The sequence below is a fragment of the Diabrotica undecimpunctata genome, chromosome 1 (assembly GCF_040954645.1).
Source record: "Diabrotica undecimpunctata isolate CICGRU chromosome 1, icDiaUnde3, whole genome shotgun sequence".
NCBI lineage: Eukaryota > Metazoa > Arthropoda > Insecta > Coleoptera > Chrysomelidae > Diabrotica > Diabrotica undecimpunctata.
The window spans coordinates 54,880,871-54,901,120 of record NC_092803.1 but is presented as its reverse complement, the minus strand read 5'-3'; the positions used below and the strand labels follow the sequence as shown (position 1 = coordinate 54,901,120).

Sequence of the window (20,250 nt, the reverse complement as noted above, 5' to 3'; positions counted from 1 at the left end):
CAATACTAAATAAAAAAGCTTATTTTCTGTACTTTAAAATAGTGTATTTTAAAATATTCTAGCACTAACGGTAACCAACGTATGGTGTGTCCAATTTTTATGCTTGCAACGATTTGTATATACCTAAATGTTCAAGAAAATGTAAGAATACTCCAGTCGGCAGAGACGAAAATGCCCCTGAACCTCTAAAAATCATAGGAACAAGCTGAATTTTGCTAAAAATGTTAATTTGGAGACAAACAAATGTTTGCCACTTCTACCCCTGAGGGTGGGAAAGGAAAACACCGATTTACCAAGAATCTGCAAGCCCTACAAAAAAAAGTTTTAAACAAGAAATGTAGCAGAGATATTGTTGAATAAAAATGTTTATTAGAAGTTTTTCTGTAGAATGAACCGTTTTCTCAGAAACAACGCTTGAATTGACCGACAACTTTAAATGTTATACTAGTGCGAAATCAATTTTTTAAATAAAATTTTATCAACTCTACTGTAAAAATTCGATAGCTTTTGATCACAGTGCCTTGGCGACAAAAATTAAAATTGGTTTTACAGACGAAGAGTGAAGCTTTCTCATACAACTTTTGTATTTGGCCGTAAATAGCAAAACTTGTTAAATGTGAAAAACTTTGAAGAACTACCCTCTACTATAGACCATTGTAAAGGTAATTTAATTTTTCTTTCAATTAAATGTACAACTGCTTATACCTAAACCTGCGTAGCAAAAAGTTATAGAATAATGTTAGAACAAAAATAGGGAAAATGGCCAAAAAATGGTGTGAGTTTCAAAGTCTCAAACATAGTATCTGGGATATTTTAAATCCTAAATACTTTTATCAGACATTTTGAAAAGGAAGGATAAAAGTGTTTTTTGTGTAAAGCAATGCTTGTAACGCAATAGGTACCCTATACCCCCGTAGAAAAAAGTTATGGGACAAAAAAATTGCATGTGTTCCTGTTTTCTTTGCTTTATTTTTTGAATTTTTTTTAATAAAAATTATGTTTGACTTTAAAAGATGACATTTTGATAGGAAATTTAAATTTGAACAACTTTTCTGTAAATGTATATGTACAAAAACTGCATAGAATTCACCCAAATCCACCTAGTGCATAGGGACAAATTCACACCTTTCTCAAAAATGCACCACTTTAAAGGTAGCACGGTTTTTTTATATTTGGGGGTCCATTGTATATATAAAATAATAAAACCGCTTTAACGTTGTAGTTTCCTTTTATAGTATATAATCAATAGTCTATACTGCCGTAATAAGGTAAAAAGCAGTAAGTGCGAAAATAATGGTTTTTGAGCTATTTGCAATTTAGGATTTTTTCTTCCACACAATTTATTATTTATTTAATTTTAAGCAGAAAAACGTTAAAAGACATTAAAAAATATGTCTTTTATTTTTTTACAAACAAAACAATTGTGTTACTTGGTTTTTGGCTGAAAATTCAGCAGTTACTGCTGTTTACCATAATAATCAAGTTATTTTCTTAAGCAGTAAAAATATAGAATTTTCAGCTTTATGTAAATATCGGTTTTGAAAATAAAACAAAAATGCAGAATAAAGCGGTAGTATAATCAAATTAAAATTAAAATGTAATTCACATTAATGGAAAAGAAAAAAATCATAATTAATTACATAATATTGAAAAAACTATTCGAAATTTTGTTTAAGAAAATTATATTCCTTAAAATTTTCGTCGTTTATATTATTTTTATAAAAAAGTAATCGGCTGCCTCATCTGAACTGTACCACAGATATATCGCAAAGCAAAGGTCTATCCGTTTTTTTTTATTTTGCTTTTGAATCTCCAGATTTCCAATTTAAAACATCTTCGTGTTTCAAACAAATTACATTCATTTTTTTCCCATTTGAATTTTCTACAGCCTTAATAAAATCGTTAAAGTCGTAGATATTTCCTTCATTTGTGATCTTCATACTCTGTTTCACACCGTGATTAACTGAATCCACACTCATGAAGGTGTGGCCTGTCTCAAAATATTTTAGGGTAATTTGAGAGGTGGCAATCATTTTTGTATTAACCATTGTGACAAACATGGTAAATAAGCACCAATTTTTATTTTGGGCTGAGCAATTGTCTGTCCAATACAATACTTTAACGTCGTCTCTTTCTTCAACTAAAGCTCTACAATATGCAGATGCAACTTCCTCTGCCTTTCTTCTAGCCACTCCTTCATGCCACATGACCGATATGTTTTTTTTTAACGCTTCTACTCTTCTTGTCTGCCATTGATGCAAAGGTTAGATGAAAAGACACAAGTCGTCTTGTAAAAAATGTCTTCTGGCTTCCAGGAATCCTTAGTAGCATTATAACTTTTTGTAAGTCTACAGTCTTTACTATTTCAGTTTCCACTTTTTCCTGTGCTACATCCTGTTTGTATTCAACTCTTCCTCTTTTAGCCTTTTCAGAGTGCTGTAGCCATTTTATGCAAGATGTACAAGATGCTTGAAACTTAATGCTTGCAGACTCAAGAGATAAGAGACTTAGTTTAGAACTAGCTGTTGTATTAATAATATTTGTTCCGTGTATTTTTTTATCTTCATTAGAACCTTCCACAATTTCAACAACATTTTCACCTGTTATGGCTATTGCCTCATTATGAGATTTTACATGCAGAACATGCAACATACAGTAGTCGCACTCCTCATTTCCTAATTTTGTAAAGCTAATGTTCATGTCGGACACCACTTTCCGGTAGGTGTAATAGCTAACTTTATTTTCCGAATATTTCTGAAGGTAATCAGCATGCATACTTCGAATTGTGATATCGTTAGATAGATACAAACGATTAGGAGCATGTTCTCTTCGGTAGTGATTTATACATGGATGAAACGATGAAATATGATGAACCAAAATTTGACGATTGCATTTGTTAGACGGTGCTGCTAATCCCCGTCTATCTTTATTTGGAGTTATTGATTCCGATCTTGAATTGCATAACATCGTTGTGATAAACATCGTTTTTTTCGTTATAGCCAAGAGTTCTTAAAAATAATTTTTTACATATGCTCTGTGTATGTGGGTTTTCATCTGGTAACGTGTAGATTAAAGTTTTACTTCTTTTTCTTACTTCCACCTTAGTTGTTCCACGTGCTTTATCTTTTTGAATAATACAACCATGTATCCAAGCTCTTCTTGCATTGTAATCCATTTTATATAATTCATTCCAAATGGCTACTCTTCGTTCCTCTTTTATTTTTTCTACACATCTCTTCTTGCATACGCATGGACTGCTTAACTGATGACTTTTCTTATCTCTTTCTCTCCTTTCTGAATGTCTTCTTACTCTTTTCCTTTTCCTTTTTCGGGTACGAACTTCATCACCTATGTTATCAGTTTCATTACCTTCAGTAATATTATTGTCTTCTGAACTATCAATCTCAGGGAGATAATTTGGATCATCAATTGAATTGTCGGAGTATCCACTAGTTTCATCTAGTATTTTTCTGTTGTCTTGCGCCTTGTTAACCGATGTACCAGGTGTTGAAAGGTCTAAAATATGAAAGTTATGTAGATTTAAATCCGAATTTATTAAAAAACCAATGACTTACCTTCTTGATCTGATACTTCTGGCACATACGTCTTAAAAACGGGCAGTTGTGCTTCAGTAGTCCTAGTAATTTCTTCGTCGCTTTGTTTTTCGATAGCCGAGACTGATGAGTTAAGTGCTGACAGGTCTAAAATCTGAAAGATATTTATAATTAAATTCGCAGTATTTCACGAAAAAAAATCAAATCAATGTTTTTATTTAGTTTAAATTTGTTTATTAATTTTAATAATAATAATAATATTAATTGCTTCAAAAATCCTCAAATATCAAGAGTTAAAAAAAGCTGACTAATAAATAAAATACAATTCACACAAAGGATTAGAGACAACTAGATATTAGACAAAAGTAAAAAAAAACAATACAATATACAATATCATTATTAAACAACAAAATAAAATTATAAATATAATAAAAATTGGTACTATAACAAAAACTGGTGGAGACATATTACTCGTTTATACCAAAAAAGCGTTAATTTTAAAAACATATAAGTACCTACCGTCTTGAACTGATACTTCTGCTTGTGTTACCAAGGACACTAAATATTTACCCCGTGAGTAAACATGTTATTTAAACAGTTTTGGTGCACTCCACAAAATACAACACCTTACATACACTCCAAACGGTAGACTTAACAAATCTAAGTACGGGCTGAAACTGCAAACTAAACTTTCTGCGTTATGCCATGTGTTTATTTTAACGGATATTAAATCAGGTGATGTTTAAAGCAAATGGCAGTATCTGAGAAGATACTGCCTTATGTCATGACATTATAATACAAACTTGGAATACAAATGTGAAGGTAAATAGCAGTATCTACTTTACTGCCGTTTACATTCACATTAAAAATTGTGTTCCAGGACTCTGTGTAGGCAAACAGCAGTAATTAGTTATTACGTTAGATACTGTCTGTTACCATCACATTGAGAGATATTTTGTTAGTTACTGCTGTTTGCCATTGCTATTTCTGGTGTAAGTTGACTATCAATGTGCGCCAAACCCTTTGTAAAAACAAGAGCAATTACTACTTAGGTACACTACATTAAAATCTCATTTTTGACAAAAATTTCACTTACTGCCTTTTACCTTAACACGGCAGTATATTGCTATTCATCGTTAAAACTAGCGTTTAAAATCATAGTTGGTATAAAAAGTCAAACTTTACACAACTGCAGTTACCAACAATGAATTTAAACAATTCCATAAATACACTTGGAAGCAAAAAAATCGACTCACTCGTTAGATTATAGTTTATGCTTAGTAGTTTTATGTTGTGTTTCTTTAATTTAAAAAAACTAATAACTAATAAATTAAAATAACTTAAAATATTGTTTATTGTAGAGCTTCCAAAAAATAATTTTTATGCAAATTGGCAGTGTTGTAAAATTTGCCTATTTTTGTATGGAACAGGGAATGCAGCAATCATTGTAACGGGCATGTTCTACGCAATGTAGACCTCTATGAATTGGTCGGTGGTCGTCTCCGTCGCTGTTCAAACGTTAACGTATGTGTATACTACAAAGTGCAGTAAGTGAATATTTTACAGATATATACTTCACCAGTGTAAAGGCGATCAAGTAATTGCATTGTTACGAGAAGTCTATAGTCAGAGGACTGCCGCCGGTCGCCTACTTATGGCGCAGTCTGCAGTCTCTAGGGCTTACTGTCGATACCAGGAGACCAGTAGCTACAGTCGATGACCAGATTTGGGTCGGCGACAACGACAGAGAGGGAGGATTGATTCATTGTCCTGAGTACCTTGCGGAATGGCTACGCGACAGGAGTTGAACTTCAACAATCCTTGAGGAATGTACAAGATATCACCGTCACTCAGTGGACAGTTAGGAGAATACTTAAGGCTGCCATTGACTTCCAAACGAGCTAACATGGGCCCAAATTAAACGCACGTCAGAAACAAGCTCGACTTCAATTTCCCCGAAAACACTTCAATTTTTACCTTTGCCAATAGAGCGGGGTTTTATTCTCCGATGAGAGTTAAATGTGCTTGTATAATAATGACTGAAGACGACGCGTCTATCAAAAGTCCGAAGAACGATTTGTATAGTGCTGCAGTGTCGAAACAGTAAGCTATGGAGGTGGTTCGTGTATGTTTTGGAGTGGGATATCTTTAGTTATATACCTTTAGAAAAACAGAGCTTGTGTTCATGCCCGGTGTTGGTCTCGGAATGGGTTTGACAGCGGGTCGTTACATTATGGATATTCTCCAAGACTATACTGTTTCTTATGTCGGCTATGTAGACGACGGCTTTATGGTAATATGGTAATGCTCGATATCACACAGCGCGGATTACGAGAGATGACCTCGTTAACAACGATATACCAACAATGGACGGGCCTCCATTAAGTCCGGATATTAATCCCATGCAGCACCTATGGGATGAACTGAAACGCAGGGTTTGGGTTCCTAATCCAGTATCAGCGATACTGGCAGAGCTAAAAACTGCATTAGATAAAGGGTGAAAGCGATTTTTCAAGAATTAGTCAGAAACTTGGTAAGGACCTTAACAAATCACATGGAAAGTATAATACAACTCAGATAAGGAAATACTTACTATTAATTTTGATTTTTATGTTAATAGGTATACTTTTATATTCATTACGTAATGGCTTTAATTCAAAACATGTTTTCTTACAAAAAATATTAAGTTACCTTTGTTATGTTCGTCACTTACAAACTTTATAAATATTTGTGTCATTGCAATAAATATTACGTCTGTTCACAATTTTTTACTATTAATTTTACATATATGTGGATATACACTGATCAAACAGAGTAGTCTAAAAATATAACGACTTTTACTTTTGAGTCGATTTTTTGCCCGCAAGTTAAGTTATAAGTATTATTTTAGTTTAAACCAAACTTTTTTATTTATTCAATAGTTGTATCAAATTTACCTCGCAAACTCCTGATTTTTTATCTGCAGCGCAAAGTTTGTCGTCACTACCACATAATCGGGCGTTTTTCGAAGCGGCAAGTTTGGTTTCTCTCAACACCTTCGACGTTGATCCATCTGGCTGAAAATGATTGATTCTATAAAGCTGTCTCAAAAACTCATAACTCGAGTAGGTTCAGGCTCTTATATTCATACGTCTACAAGGTTGGCGATGTAGCTAACTTTACCTTACACCTAATGATATTAAATTTATAATACGATATTTTTTGGCAATGTCGTCTAATCTATAAGGTTATCAAAATTGTAATTGAAGTACGGTGTGGATTTTTATTTTAAATGTAGGAAGTTCTCAGTTTAGCAAACCACTAACTTTAATGAAATGATATGGTCAATAAAGAGCTATTTTGTAAAAGTATATTTTCTAGTAACATTATCTAATATTATGTATAGGTGTGAAAGTACTTATAGAGTGACAGTATTTAATTTATTACAGTATACATGGCCAATTTTTCAGTAGAATGTTTTGAAGTAACAGTTAGTTACAATAGTATCAGACGGGCTTCCTACGGGGAAGATCGACACTGGATCAAATATTTACAAACACGTCTTTAGTATATGAATTTAGAAATAAATATTTTTTAAATTCCTTCCATATGACAGGAAATACAGTGATATCGAAGTCGGTAAGTTAAAACTAAAAGAAAACCAAGTCCTAAATTTTTTATCTGTCCAGCAGCCATCAAAACATCGCATATGTTTTAACATCTTTTTTCTTCGCAAAAACACTTCTGTCCACTGAAAGACAAGTAGTCCATTAAAATGGTACACGTTTTATTCATTATTATGCACTTCTTAGAGGACTTAATTTTCTTTTTTTGATGTGTTTGGATGATAATTATAAGATTAAGTTTATTCAAGTTTGTGGAGTCGCCACACTTGTCCTCCGGCCGCCTACTTAGAAAAAGTGGGCAGCCCTATAATTGTATCAGACATTATTTGTAGCAAATTAAATTGTCTATAATTATATTTCTTCTCCTTCTTCTTTTTATATAGACATGTCTCTGTCTGTTCTTCAATCTGCCTCCAGTAAGCTGTCGTTTCATCCTTTTCGTGGTCTTCCTACTGATCATCTTCCTGTTGGGGAACCGTCTCTTGCCGTCTTTACTACTTTATTTGTTATCATTCGGCTTATATGATCCTTTCATTCTACTCTTCTATTTCTTACCCAGTTCTTGATGTTCTCTACCTTGCATCTACGTCGTATATCTGTACTTCTAGCTCTGTCCTATAGAGTCTTATCATCAATTTGTCTATTCATCAAGTGTTTTCATCTCTGCTATTTTTAACATCTTTTTTATCCTTTGTGCGTCAGGTCTTATTTCTGCCGCGTATGTAATTATTGGTCTGATGATTTTGTAAATTCTGCCTTTTGTTTCGTTCCCGATATTTTCATTTCTCCATATTGTTTCATTCAAGCAGCCTGCGGCTATTTTTGCTTTATTCACTTGATCTTCCACTTCTATTTCGAGCTTTCCGTAGCTAGATAATGTGATGCCTAGATATTTATTAAACTCCATCACTTGTTTTAGTATCTAAACTTCTAGCTCAAATTTACATCTTAGTAAATTTGCTGTTGTAAACATGGGGAATCTCCCTGTCTTATCCCATTGCCAGCTTCAATAGGGTCGGTTAGTTCTTCTTCTACTTTTACTTTTATTGTGCTGTTTTGGTGGTTTTGATTAGCCCTAGAGGTATCTCTCTTGCATACAGTAAGTAGATAACGTCTTTTAATTTGACCCAGTCAAATGCCTTTGTAAGGTCCACGAAATATAGTTATGCCTGTTTGTTGTATTCTAATGATTTCTCTTGCACTTGCCTTAATATAAATATAGCGTCGGAGCATGATCTTCCCGACGTAAAACCTTGTTGTTCTTCTGCTAGTGTTATAATTTTATTCAATTTATTTGTTATCACTTTGATTGTTAATTTTAGTGTTGTGTTAACTAAATTAATTTCTCTGTAATTTTCCGGGTCCCATTTGTCTCCCTTTTTGAATAGAGATTAGTATTAGGATGCTTGTTCTCCATTCTTAAGGAATTCTGTTTTGTTCTATTATTTTTTGGATTAGTTTTAATAGTTGTTTGGTCATATCTGGTCCTCCGTACTTAAGGAGTTCGTTCGGTATTCTGTCCTCTCCTAGTGATTTTCTATTTTTTAATTTCCTTAATGCTTCCTTTACCTCTTCCTCCTCAATATTTATTTCGTCGTTTGTCGTCAGCTCTGATTTTGGTGGTTCATTATCGTCGGTTTTAGCAAATAGGGATCGAAAGTAGTCTAACCATGTTTCCTTCTAAATGTGTTTCGTTTTTATTAGTTCGTTCATCTCTTTTCTTTGTCCTCTGATTGTTATCCATATTTATTTTTGTGTTAAGTAGAAATCGTGTTCCATTTGTTTTGAGACACTCTGCCTAGTTAGATAAAAAAAGGAACACTGGCAGAATTTTATTTCTATTACTTTAAATTGTAAAATCGAAAATAAAAAAGTTATGGACAAAAATAACTAAAAATTTTGGGCCTTATAACTTTTTTCTGGTAAGTTTATAATAAAATGAGACTAGAGCAATATGATAGAGGGTTTTTTCTGTATTTAACAGCGCTCCGATGTTGGCCGGGTTCTTGAATACTCGACATCTTGGAAAAATGTGTGCAAAGAGTTTTCGCGCTATATCTCGTAAACTAGTAACCCTGCAGAAAATTGTATAAAACATTATTTATAGCAAATTAATTTATCCACAAATTTATTTTTATAATGAAAAATAAGAAAGTTAAGTATTCACAAAAATAACTAAAAATTTTTGAACTATTTTTTTTTCTGCCTAACTTTTTTCTAGTCACTTTACAATAAAATGATATCAGACCAATATTAAAGAGGGTGCGATGAATAATTTTCACTAGAAATATAACTTTCTATTTTTAAAATACCAACAGAAAAATTATATAATTAAAAAAATGTAGTATTTTTCCGTTTCACATTCATAAATATTTCCGAAATTATAATTCTTTTATAGGAGCCGGCCCATAACGTACGATTGTAGGTACGATTAAAAACTGACAACAATGTAGTTATTTCTGGCATATAGAAAGTACAGGCCTATCTCTGGAACGCTGCCATCTGAATGTGAATTTATCTATAGAATGTTTTGGCTGTTATTATGAGTGTTCAAAATTATTTATACGAATTGGGTACTAAGGAAATGTACTTTCACAGTTGTATAGCAGAAATCAATTTACCATCTGCAGAGAATCAGTAATTTCTCTAGACCTGGATCCAAAACTAAATATTTCATTGCGTGAGTATGTTAAAAAACGTCTTTGTCAGGTGGGGAAGGCTATCAGCGATGTGCTTGCAGAAATAAAAATGTAAAACAGATAAGTCTTAATAAAAAAAAATGGAAAGTTGTGTAATTCAAAGTGCTATAAGAGTTTGCTATGTCACAACAAATAGTAAATAAGCAAAGCAGTAGTATTAATTCAGGCAAAAAAACTTAATTCAGGTTAAACAAAACGTCTCTTGTTTTTAATTCGTTTCAATAAAAATCACACTTTTTGAATAGCTGTTAAAATTTATTGTTTTTATTTGATCATTTTATACTTTTATCGCTGGTCCTTAAAGTAGATAATTGAAAATAATTTCATACATTTACCGTCGATTTTGGTAATTTTATACAATTGCCAATTATCTACTCTTACCGTAAAATAGTCAATGCTAAAAGATTATTCTTAAATTTTTAATAGTAGCCTTTTTTTATTATATTTAATAATTTAACAGGTTGACTGCCAGAGCGGTCATTATGCCCGCTCATAGTACTAGTAACTCACGCCATGGCGGTCATATTGTCCGCCCTGCATTGTTTAACAAAAGTGTCTGTAAAGGGTATATGACCGCCGATTTCGTTAAAAATGCATAGGCAACATGACCGCCTGGCCTGTATGGATATGTGAGTAAATATATTTACTTACATATGCGCTATGCTTTATATTACTTACATATATGTGTATACCACAAAAAATTGTACATTATAAGTAAAAAATCAATGATTTTAGATAGAAATAAGTAAGTTTTTATTGAAATAATTGAAAAATAACATGGTTTTAAAAGTCATTACGTTTTTAAATGTTTGAAATTAAAACAAGGCAGACAAAAATGAGGATACCCCTGGCAGTCTGTTCAATATGTAGTAACTTTTTTTACTTTGTTTTTAGATATTTCTCCTGTAGTTTTTTTCTTGTAGCAACCTCTGCAGTATTTCCTTACAGAAGTAGCAATTCCATCTTTTTTTAGCAATGTATGATTTCGTAAAGTCTTTCTTGTAGTTGCTGGTGGCAGTGGTTCATCTTCAGCTTGTTCGACTTGATCATAAACGGCCCCACCTTTGACTAAGTCAGATACAATTTCTTTTCTGAATTTAGTAATCGTCATGTTTGAATTAGAAGGTGTCTTGAATACTATATAAGCGTTTACAATAGTTGTACCTAGCAGAAGTTCTGGACATCTGGTCTGACAAATCGATTGATGATTATTCAGCGTTGTAATCAATTATAGCATCCGGTTTTCTTATGGGTCCTGAATGGCGTTCAATAAGTTGGCAACTATCAGTGTGCTTAGTAGACAAAATAAGAACATCGCGTTTATCATGCCACTTTATCACACATACATCTCTTGAATTTTCTTTGCAAAATGTTTCGCCCTTCTTCAATGTCTTATCCAAAACCTCCTTTGGGTTACCTCTACGATTTGATCTCAAAGTTCCAATCAAATGTGTACGGTTGTCTAGTAGACGATTAGCCAATTCAAGGCTGGTGTAATAATTATCAGTAATGGCAGTTCGACCTGCATTCAGGAGGTTTCTTGACAAATTCATCACGACTTTGGTAGGAACTGAAGCTCCTCTGTCTCTTTCTTTGCCAGCATAAATTTGTAAATTCCAAGTATAACCTTTACCACAGCATAACTTAAATACTTTAACACCATATTTATGAGTTTTTTGAGGCATGTATTGCTTCATCACTAATCTTCCTTGAAAGGGAACAATACTGTCATCGATACAAAATACTTCTCCTGGAGTATATGTGTCTAGATATTTTCTTAAGAGTAGGTCGACAAGTGGTTGAATTTTGTGCAGTCTATCTGACTCTTCGCGTTCTTCATTATTTGAAAAGTGCCACATTCTGAGCAACAGCTCAAAGCGATTTCGACTCATAGCAGTTGAAGCAATATCATTACGAAATAAGGGTTTTCTGCTTCAGTAATGTGATACTGAAGGCATTTGAACTAATCCCATGTAACCCAGAAGACCGATGAACTAATACATCTCCTTTTTATTCGTTGGTTGCCAGGCGTGTAACCTCGAATTCAGTAAAACATCATTTCCTAACACTTGCTGTATTGCATATAAATTGGTTTGATTGACTATCATATCCACTATTTCATTATCAAGAAATGCGTAAAAACAGGTTGACGGTGAAACTTGTTCTAAAGAAATAGCTGCTGCATAAATTGGGTTGAGTCCCCATGTCTCAGTAAAATCGAATTGTTGGTGATTACTAACAGGATTTGTCCATTCTGTTGGAACTGGGCTACTAATTGGTTGATCAATCACAAAATCGCCTCTATCAACCATTGGATCATTTCCAATCTCATTATTTTCTGGTAGTAACTCATCTTCGGACATATTGGTGACATCTCTAAGCGGCTCGGTTGTCAGTGGATTGATATTTACCCCATTACCAATACCTGATGGACCTGCTTGAGCTTCACAAGTATCAGTGGTTTTGTTTATATCAAACCGCATTTTATTTTTATTTGGACTAATATTTTCATCATCGTCTGAATTAGATGATATGTCCATTTCTTCCGAACTTGAGGGTACATATAAATCTGTAGAATTAAATGAACCAAAGTCGTCATCTGTTTCTGACTCTTCTGAAATAAAACAATCTAACCTATAATTACAGAAAAACAATAAAATAATGCAGGTATTACCATCTGTTTGAGGCATTTCTCCAGCTAATTTCAATAGACGTAAAGTACGCCGATTTGTAAACATAATGTAGTTTTGCAATACAAGTACACACACAATAAAAAACAACGAGCCACACCCTTGCAATAATAGTCTACACTAACTAACTAGCTAAAACGCGCGAACTATTACCTTAGCATAAGGATAGAGGTGGCCGCTACAGCTGACCGCTCTGGCGTAGACAGGTTATTTTGTCCTCCTACGCCAGAGCGGTCATTTTAGCTGATTTTAAATTTTGGCCGTAATTTTTTTCGTTTAATTTATAACAAAATTTAGTTTGTGCCGAACTGTTTTTTAAGTTTACACCTTTCTAGTATAAATTACTTTGGCACAACAGGAAAAATTAGAATTTTCAGCTTGGAAGTCAACCTGTTAAACAATATTAAATTTACCGTAGTTTTTGCCCAGCCTACAGCTATAAGCGGTGTCCCTTCTGGTACTTTAGCATCTTGTTTAGGTAGTTTTATGGGTCGAATTTTTTTGGAAAACTTCACTTCCTCTTCTAACTAAAATACATTAAAAATTAAAGTAAAATTGCAAATAATATACAATGATATACATTATTCTAAAATAAATAAAACGGCAAAAGTGGTAACCAAGCAGCAACCAAATTTAATAGAACCAACAGGTTCTCAATATGTTCCAACAGCAAATGAATATGCAGTACTAGCAAATGACGCAAAGCCAACCCAACAGCAATATGTTCTGCATAATTAAAACCGCATGGACTCTAATTATATTAGAATTGAACATGGTGTTACGATTAACGATTTAGTTTCCAGTTTTTTCTCTTTTTTTTTCTTTTCAAGATTTTTTCTTTATACGTACAAGCCGGTCACATATATTTATAACTAACCATGATGTCTTTTTTTAACCTTTCATCTATCGAAAAAAAAACCCCTTTTATTACTTATCAAATCTTGTAGGTCCTGCTTTTTCTCACAAAATATCTTGTTGAGCATGTATTCCTTGTGGTCTAACAACGTCATTGACATTCCATATGTAATCATTGTCTTGCGACATAATAAAAGTCGTTGTACTTGCTTGGTCTGCTTCAATAACATCATCAATAGTTTTAAAATCTGTGTCCCTTTTTTCATCGCATATTTCATTTTCATCCATTTTATCCTCATCTGTTGATTCCCCGTCTTTATCCTCAGTGTTATCACATTGTAAGTCTCTAATTTCTTCAATTGTCGCTGCCAATTCCTCTTGAGTGAGTGTTTTATTTCTACTCATTTTCACTTCTGTATTTGCCTAAATTATGATAAATGTACTTAATAGATAAATAAACATATATGTACGTATCCAACTCATATGTTTATAATCGCTTATTTCCACATACTCTACATAATGCGTCCATTGGACCTACGTGGCGAGTCATCTTACAAAATAAAAAAATCTACTGAATATTAAAAAATAAATTCAATGCAACTAACTATATAAGTAGATTAGTACATTAAATTTAATCCAGGCAGTATTTGTTTTGAGTTGGGAGTGAAGCATGTAATTGCAGTTTTTTGCATAAATCGCTCGAAAATATTTCTACAAATCATAATTTCACGCGTGAGTTGTAAAATGTGAGTTTAATTTTTTATTAAACAAAATATGAAAGAAAAAATTGGAAAAATTAAATATTTTTCATTCTTTCTTCGCCTAAATCTCAAGAACTATTAGTTTTAGAATAATTTTGTATAGATAGAAAAGTTTTGAAATTAAATTTGACATAATACAGTACTAGACAAAAATTAATATTATTATCATTGAGAACATACTAAAAAACCAAAAAACACGGTTAAAATATTTATATATATATATATATATATATATATATATATATATATATATATATATATATATATATATAGGGTGTTTGGTAGGTCGATGGAAATTTTTTAAGGGATAATAGAGGACGCCATTTGCAAAATTTTTTGCTAATAATGTATCGCTCAAACTGTTAAGGTTTCCGAAATAAAGTTAAATTTGTCAATATTCGAAAATAAGGCTGCTCGTTTTAATTATCTAAGCGAGATACTTTCCTGACATACAAAATGCCTTACGTATTACTTGCTCAGATTGCAAAAACGCTTCGTGGAATCTTAATGCATTGTTAAAATAACCTTCATTAATGAAACGGGTAAGAAAGGTAAAACACAACAACGATACATCATGCTTTTTGCAACATTTATTATGCCTTATTAAGTGTGTACATAAACTTTATAAAACAGTCATTGTTGTTCAAAATGAGAACCACCATTCCTAATGCACGCTCTTGCCCTGCGTCGTATTTCTGATGTGGTTACTTTTAACCTCAGTTCTGCCCTTATAATGTCTGCTTCGATAATCCTTTCCATTAAATCCGCTCTAGTTCGGATTGGAACTTGATAAACAAGTTCTTTGAATCTGCCCCAGATGTGGTAGTCACACGGCGTTAAATCGGGCGATCTAGCAGGCCACAAAATCGGTCCAGTTCGTCCGATCCACCTATTGGGATAGTGATTGTTGAAGCCAGCCGTAACAGCACGTGCACAATGTGCAGGGCATCCATCATGTTGGTACACCATTCTTCGTCTGAGGGCGAGGGGTAAATCTTCTAAGAGTGGTGGTAATTCATTCTCTAGAAAGTCTAAGTACACTTGACTATTTAACCTGCCTGGCAAAAAGTAAGGTCCTATTAACTCTCGTCCGATAACTCCTACCCAAACGTTGACACTAAATTTTTGCTGAAAAGATGTTTCTTTCGGTAGATGGGGATTGTCATGTGCCCAGTAATGCAGGTTGTGAAAATATATATATATATATATATATATATATATATATATATATATATATATATATATATATATATATATATATATATATTGAATTTGAAATTTCCGCGGGAGCTATATGTGGTTTCAGTTGTTTTCCGGGTTTGACTCCGCGTTAAATATTTTTGGTTTTTAGAAAAACCATTGTTTTGACGACGTTTCGGCAAGGTCACACTTGCCATTGTCAAGTCAGATTCTGCTTCGTCTTGATGTTACAGGCGAACTGATTTCTCGGTCGCTGCACGCTGAGTTTAAATATCTTGTTGCGCTTCTTGTCATTGGTCCTGTGCGCAGAGTGGGCGTGGTCTTCTTCGCTATTTTAATTTTTTCGTTTTTCTGCAGAATTGTTTTCCACGTATTTGGGAGTCTTTGGGCATCATCTCTGGTGTTTAAATTTTTCGGATGTTTTTCGATCTCTATGGCTTCTCTGATTACACGTTTGGCCTTATTTTCGATGTTGGCTAGCATTGTTGTTCCATTTAAGTCTATTTTATGTCCTGTGTTTATGACATGTTGTGCTAGGGATGAAGTTTTTTCTTTTCTTTCGATGGCGTTTCGATGTTCTTCGCGTCTAACCTGTATCCTTCGATTTGTTTGTCCGATGTACGATTTATCGCAGTCTTCACACGGGATCCTGTATACGCCTTGATTTTCTAATGCAACTTTTGTTTTTGCTGATGGTAATATGGTTGCTATTTTTCTGTCGGTGTTAAAAATAGTTTCTATTTTGTTTTTTTCTTAGAACTCTGCTGATTTTGTCTGTCGTACCCTTTATATAGGGCAGGATAGTTTTACCGACTGGTTTTTCTTCTTTTTCTGGATCTTTGCTGTTGTTTCGGGATTTATGTGCTTTTTCAATCATGAACATGGAGAAACCATTTTTTCTTAGACTTGTTTTGACTTTGTGCATTTCTTCATTCTTATGGTCCTCATCTGCCAGTTTCTCAGATCTTGTTATTAAGGTTTTTATTACCGAATTTAATTGTGCAGGATGATGGTGTGAGTCTGCGTGTAAGTACCTGTCAGTATGGGTTGGTTTTCGGTATACTGTATGTCCTATGCTTCCATCTTCTTTCTTAATAACTAACACATCTAGGAATGGAAGTTGTTGGTTATTCTCCCGTTCCATGGTAAACTGTATTTTTGGATGGATATTGTTAATGTGTTGTAGAAATTTATTAAGTTTCTCTTCTCCGTGCGTCCAGATAATAAATGTGTCGTCAACATACCTAAGCCACAGTTTGGGTGGCTTAGGTATGTTGACGACAGCGGATTCTTACGTCAAGAACGCAAGCCACTTTATCGACCGTATCAAGGACGTTATTCTGGAACCTGAACACTTATTAGTGAGCTTTGATGTAATCTCATTATTCACCAATGTCCCAGTAGAAGAAACATTAGAAATTATACATAGAAAATATCCAATACCACAGGATACACTAAACTTAACGAGGCATTGCTTAAACAACACCTACTTCATCTACAAGGACCAGAGGTACAAACAAGTCGAAGGAGCACCGATGGGTTCACCACTGTCCCCCGTAATAGCCAACCTTTTTATGCAAGATATGGAATCAAAAGCAATAGAAACAGCAGAGCATAAACCCAAACTGTGGCTTAGGTATGTTGACGACACATTTATTATCTGGACGCACGGAGAAGAGAAACTTAATAAATTTCTACAACACATTAACAATATCCATCCAAAAATACAGTTTACCATGGAACGGGAGAATAACCAACAACTTCCATTCCTAGATGTGTTAGTTATTAAGAAAGAAGATGGAAGCATAGGACATACAGTATACCGAAAACCAACCCATACTGACAGGTACTTACACGCAGACTCACACCATCATCCTGCACAATTAAATTCGGTAATAAAAACCTTAATAACAAGATCTGAGAAACTGGCAGATGAGGACCATAAGAATGAAGAAATGCACAAAGTCAAAACAAGTCTAAGAAAAAATGGTTTCTCCATGTTCATGATTGAAAAAGCACATAAATCCCGAAACAACAGCAAAGATCCAGAAAAAGAAGAAAAACCAGTCGGTAAAACTATCCTGCCCTATATAAAGGGTACGACAGACAAAATCAGCAGAGTTCTAAGAAAAAACAAAATAGAAACTATTTTTAACACCGACAGAAAAATAGCAACCATATTACCATCAGCAAAAACAAAAGTTGCATTAGAAAATCAAGGCGTATACAGGATCCCGTGTGAAGACTGCGATAAATCGTACATCGGACAAACAAATCGAAGGATACAGGTTAGACGCGAAGAACATCGAAACGCCATCGAAAGAAAAGAAAAAACTTCATCCCTAGCACAACATGTCATAAACACAGGACATAAAATAGACTTAAATGGAACAACAATGCTAGCCAACATCGAAAATAAGGCCAAACGTGTAATCAGAGAAGCCATAGAGATCGAAAAACATCCGAAAAATTTAAACACCAGAGATGATGCCCAAAGACTCCCAAATACGTGGAAAACAATTCTGCAGAAAAACGAAAAAATTAAAATAGCGAAGAAGACCACGCCCACTCTGCGCACAGGACCAATGACAAGAAGCGCAACAAGATATTTAAACTCAGCGTGCAGCGACCGAGAAATCAGTTCGCCTGTAACATCAAGACGAAGCAGAATCTGACTTGACAATGGCAAGTGTGACCTTGCCGAAACGTCGTCAAAACAATGGTTTTTCTAAAAACCAAAAATATTTAACGCGGAGTCAAACCCGGAAAACAACTGAAACCATATATATATATATATATATATATATGTATATATATATATATAAGAAAAAAGATATATATATATATATATATATATATATATAAGAAAAAAGATATATATATATATATATATATATATATATATATATATATATATATATATATATATATATATATATATATATATATATATATATATATATATATATATATATATATATATATATATATATATATATATATATATATATATATATATATATATATATATATATATATATATATATATATATATATATATATATATATATATATATATATATATATATATATATATATATATATATATATATATATATATATATATATATATATATATATATATATATATATATATATATATATATATATATATATATATATATATATATATATATATATATATATATATATATATATATATATATATATATATATATATATATATATAAACGAAAATTTGTCCAGCAAGAAACTCAGAAATCAAGGTTTTCTTCAAATTTTAAGAAAACACGTCAATTTGTTTCGTCAGTTGGTATTGGGAGGGGGACGAATTTTCATGCAAAATTCATGTCCTTACATGTAACCCCCTACACCCCCGCATCAACCCCGCATCAAGTGTTGTCGAGAAGTACATCATTTGAAAGATAATTTTTTTTCTTTACACAACACTTTTTTTTTATTTTTATTTAAAACACTTATACCACATCAACCACGCAGGGTTAACACAACACTTTATTTTCTTATTTACTTAATAACTTTAAATAAATTAAAGATAATTTTGGTTTTAACTAGTTTATTAGTTGAGTATTAATAATAAAAAGAAAAACATATAATTTCACCAAATAAACCAAATAAATATTCTTAGTGACCTCCAACACACTAATTTAATCAACCTGCATCGATATCAACACGCCACTGTGTTAAAGATAATTTTTTTTTAATATTACTTTTTTATATGATTTTTTTTTAAAGATAAAGAATCCTAATTATCTAACGATTGAATAATCATAGATATTATTGTAAAGGCTAACAAAAATGGGATATTCTAGTAAAGAAAAAATATAATTAGTTAAGCTATATTATGGAAATAATCAGTTAAATAATTAATACAATAAACATGTAACCCATAAGTTTGAAGCTACAGATGACGTTAACAACACAAAGTACGAAATAGACCGTCGAGTCCAAAATGAAGCTGTTCAAGTGGCGGTTTTGAGTCATAGTGTTTATTGAATTATAAAATCCCATAAATTTTTCCCTTATAAAATACGAATACTTCATCAACTAAACGAAAATGTAGTGAAATCTTAAATAACAACCAACATCGATTGTACAATACGTGTTTTTCCGTCGAGTGTACTTTTATGTTAAATAGTAAACTTAATAGACATAATTTGTCGTTATTGGAGTAATAGTAATTCTCATTTATATATGGAGACACATACACAAACACCTCAGAAATTAAATGTATGGGTTGGCATTTTAGCTAATCACGTTATTGGACCATTACTTTTTGAAAGAAATCTCAACGGTAAAACCTATTTAAATTTGTTAGAAGACGTTGTAGTCTTTTAGAGGATGAACTGATTTTCCCAGGACGGGGCATACCCATATTAGGATATAAGCGAAAGACAATTTTTGAATCAACGTTTTCCAGGGCATTAGATTGGCAGAAGGGGTCCAATAGAGTGACCGACAAATAAAAATATATACGCCACTCCGCCTGCAGATCTTGCAGAGTTGCGACAAAGAATTGTGACAGAATGCCGATTATTGACACCGGATGCATATGAAAATGTACGAAGAGACTTTGAAAATAGGGAGGTCATTTCGAACATTTAATTGGTTGATTTGATAAAATTTTATGTTTTTTGTTATAACTGATGTTCAACCAATAAATTAGTTAAATCCGAAATTATCTTCAAAGTTATTCCGTAAATTAAAAAAATAGAGTGTCGTGTAAAGAAAAAAATCTTTTAAAGGATATTTTACTCGACCACATTTGCTATTTAAAAAAAAAGTGGGTTGATGCGGGGCAGTAGGAGGTTACATTTGAGGGCATAAATATTGCATGAAAATTCGTC

The 20,250-nt window shown here is 32.8% G+C and overlaps 1 protein-coding gene across 2 annotated transcripts in view; it reads right to left on the bottom strand.

The window, feature by feature from the left end:
- LOC140438947 (trypsin-3-like) overlaps positions 1–20,250 on the bottom strand; it is a 97,669-nt gene that overhangs the window by 8,106 nt on the left and 69,313 nt on the right. For both annotated transcript variants that reach the window (XM_072528582.1, XM_072528586.1), the window contains exons 4-5: positions 12,962–13,075; positions 6,491–6,610 (exon numbers count right to left, since the gene is read on the bottom strand). In XM_072528582.1, coding sequence (XP_072384683.1) covers positions 6,491–6,610; positions 12,962–13,075 — 234 coding nt within the window. The remainder of the gene's footprint in view (positions 1–6,490; positions 6,611–12,961; positions 13,076–20,250) is intronic.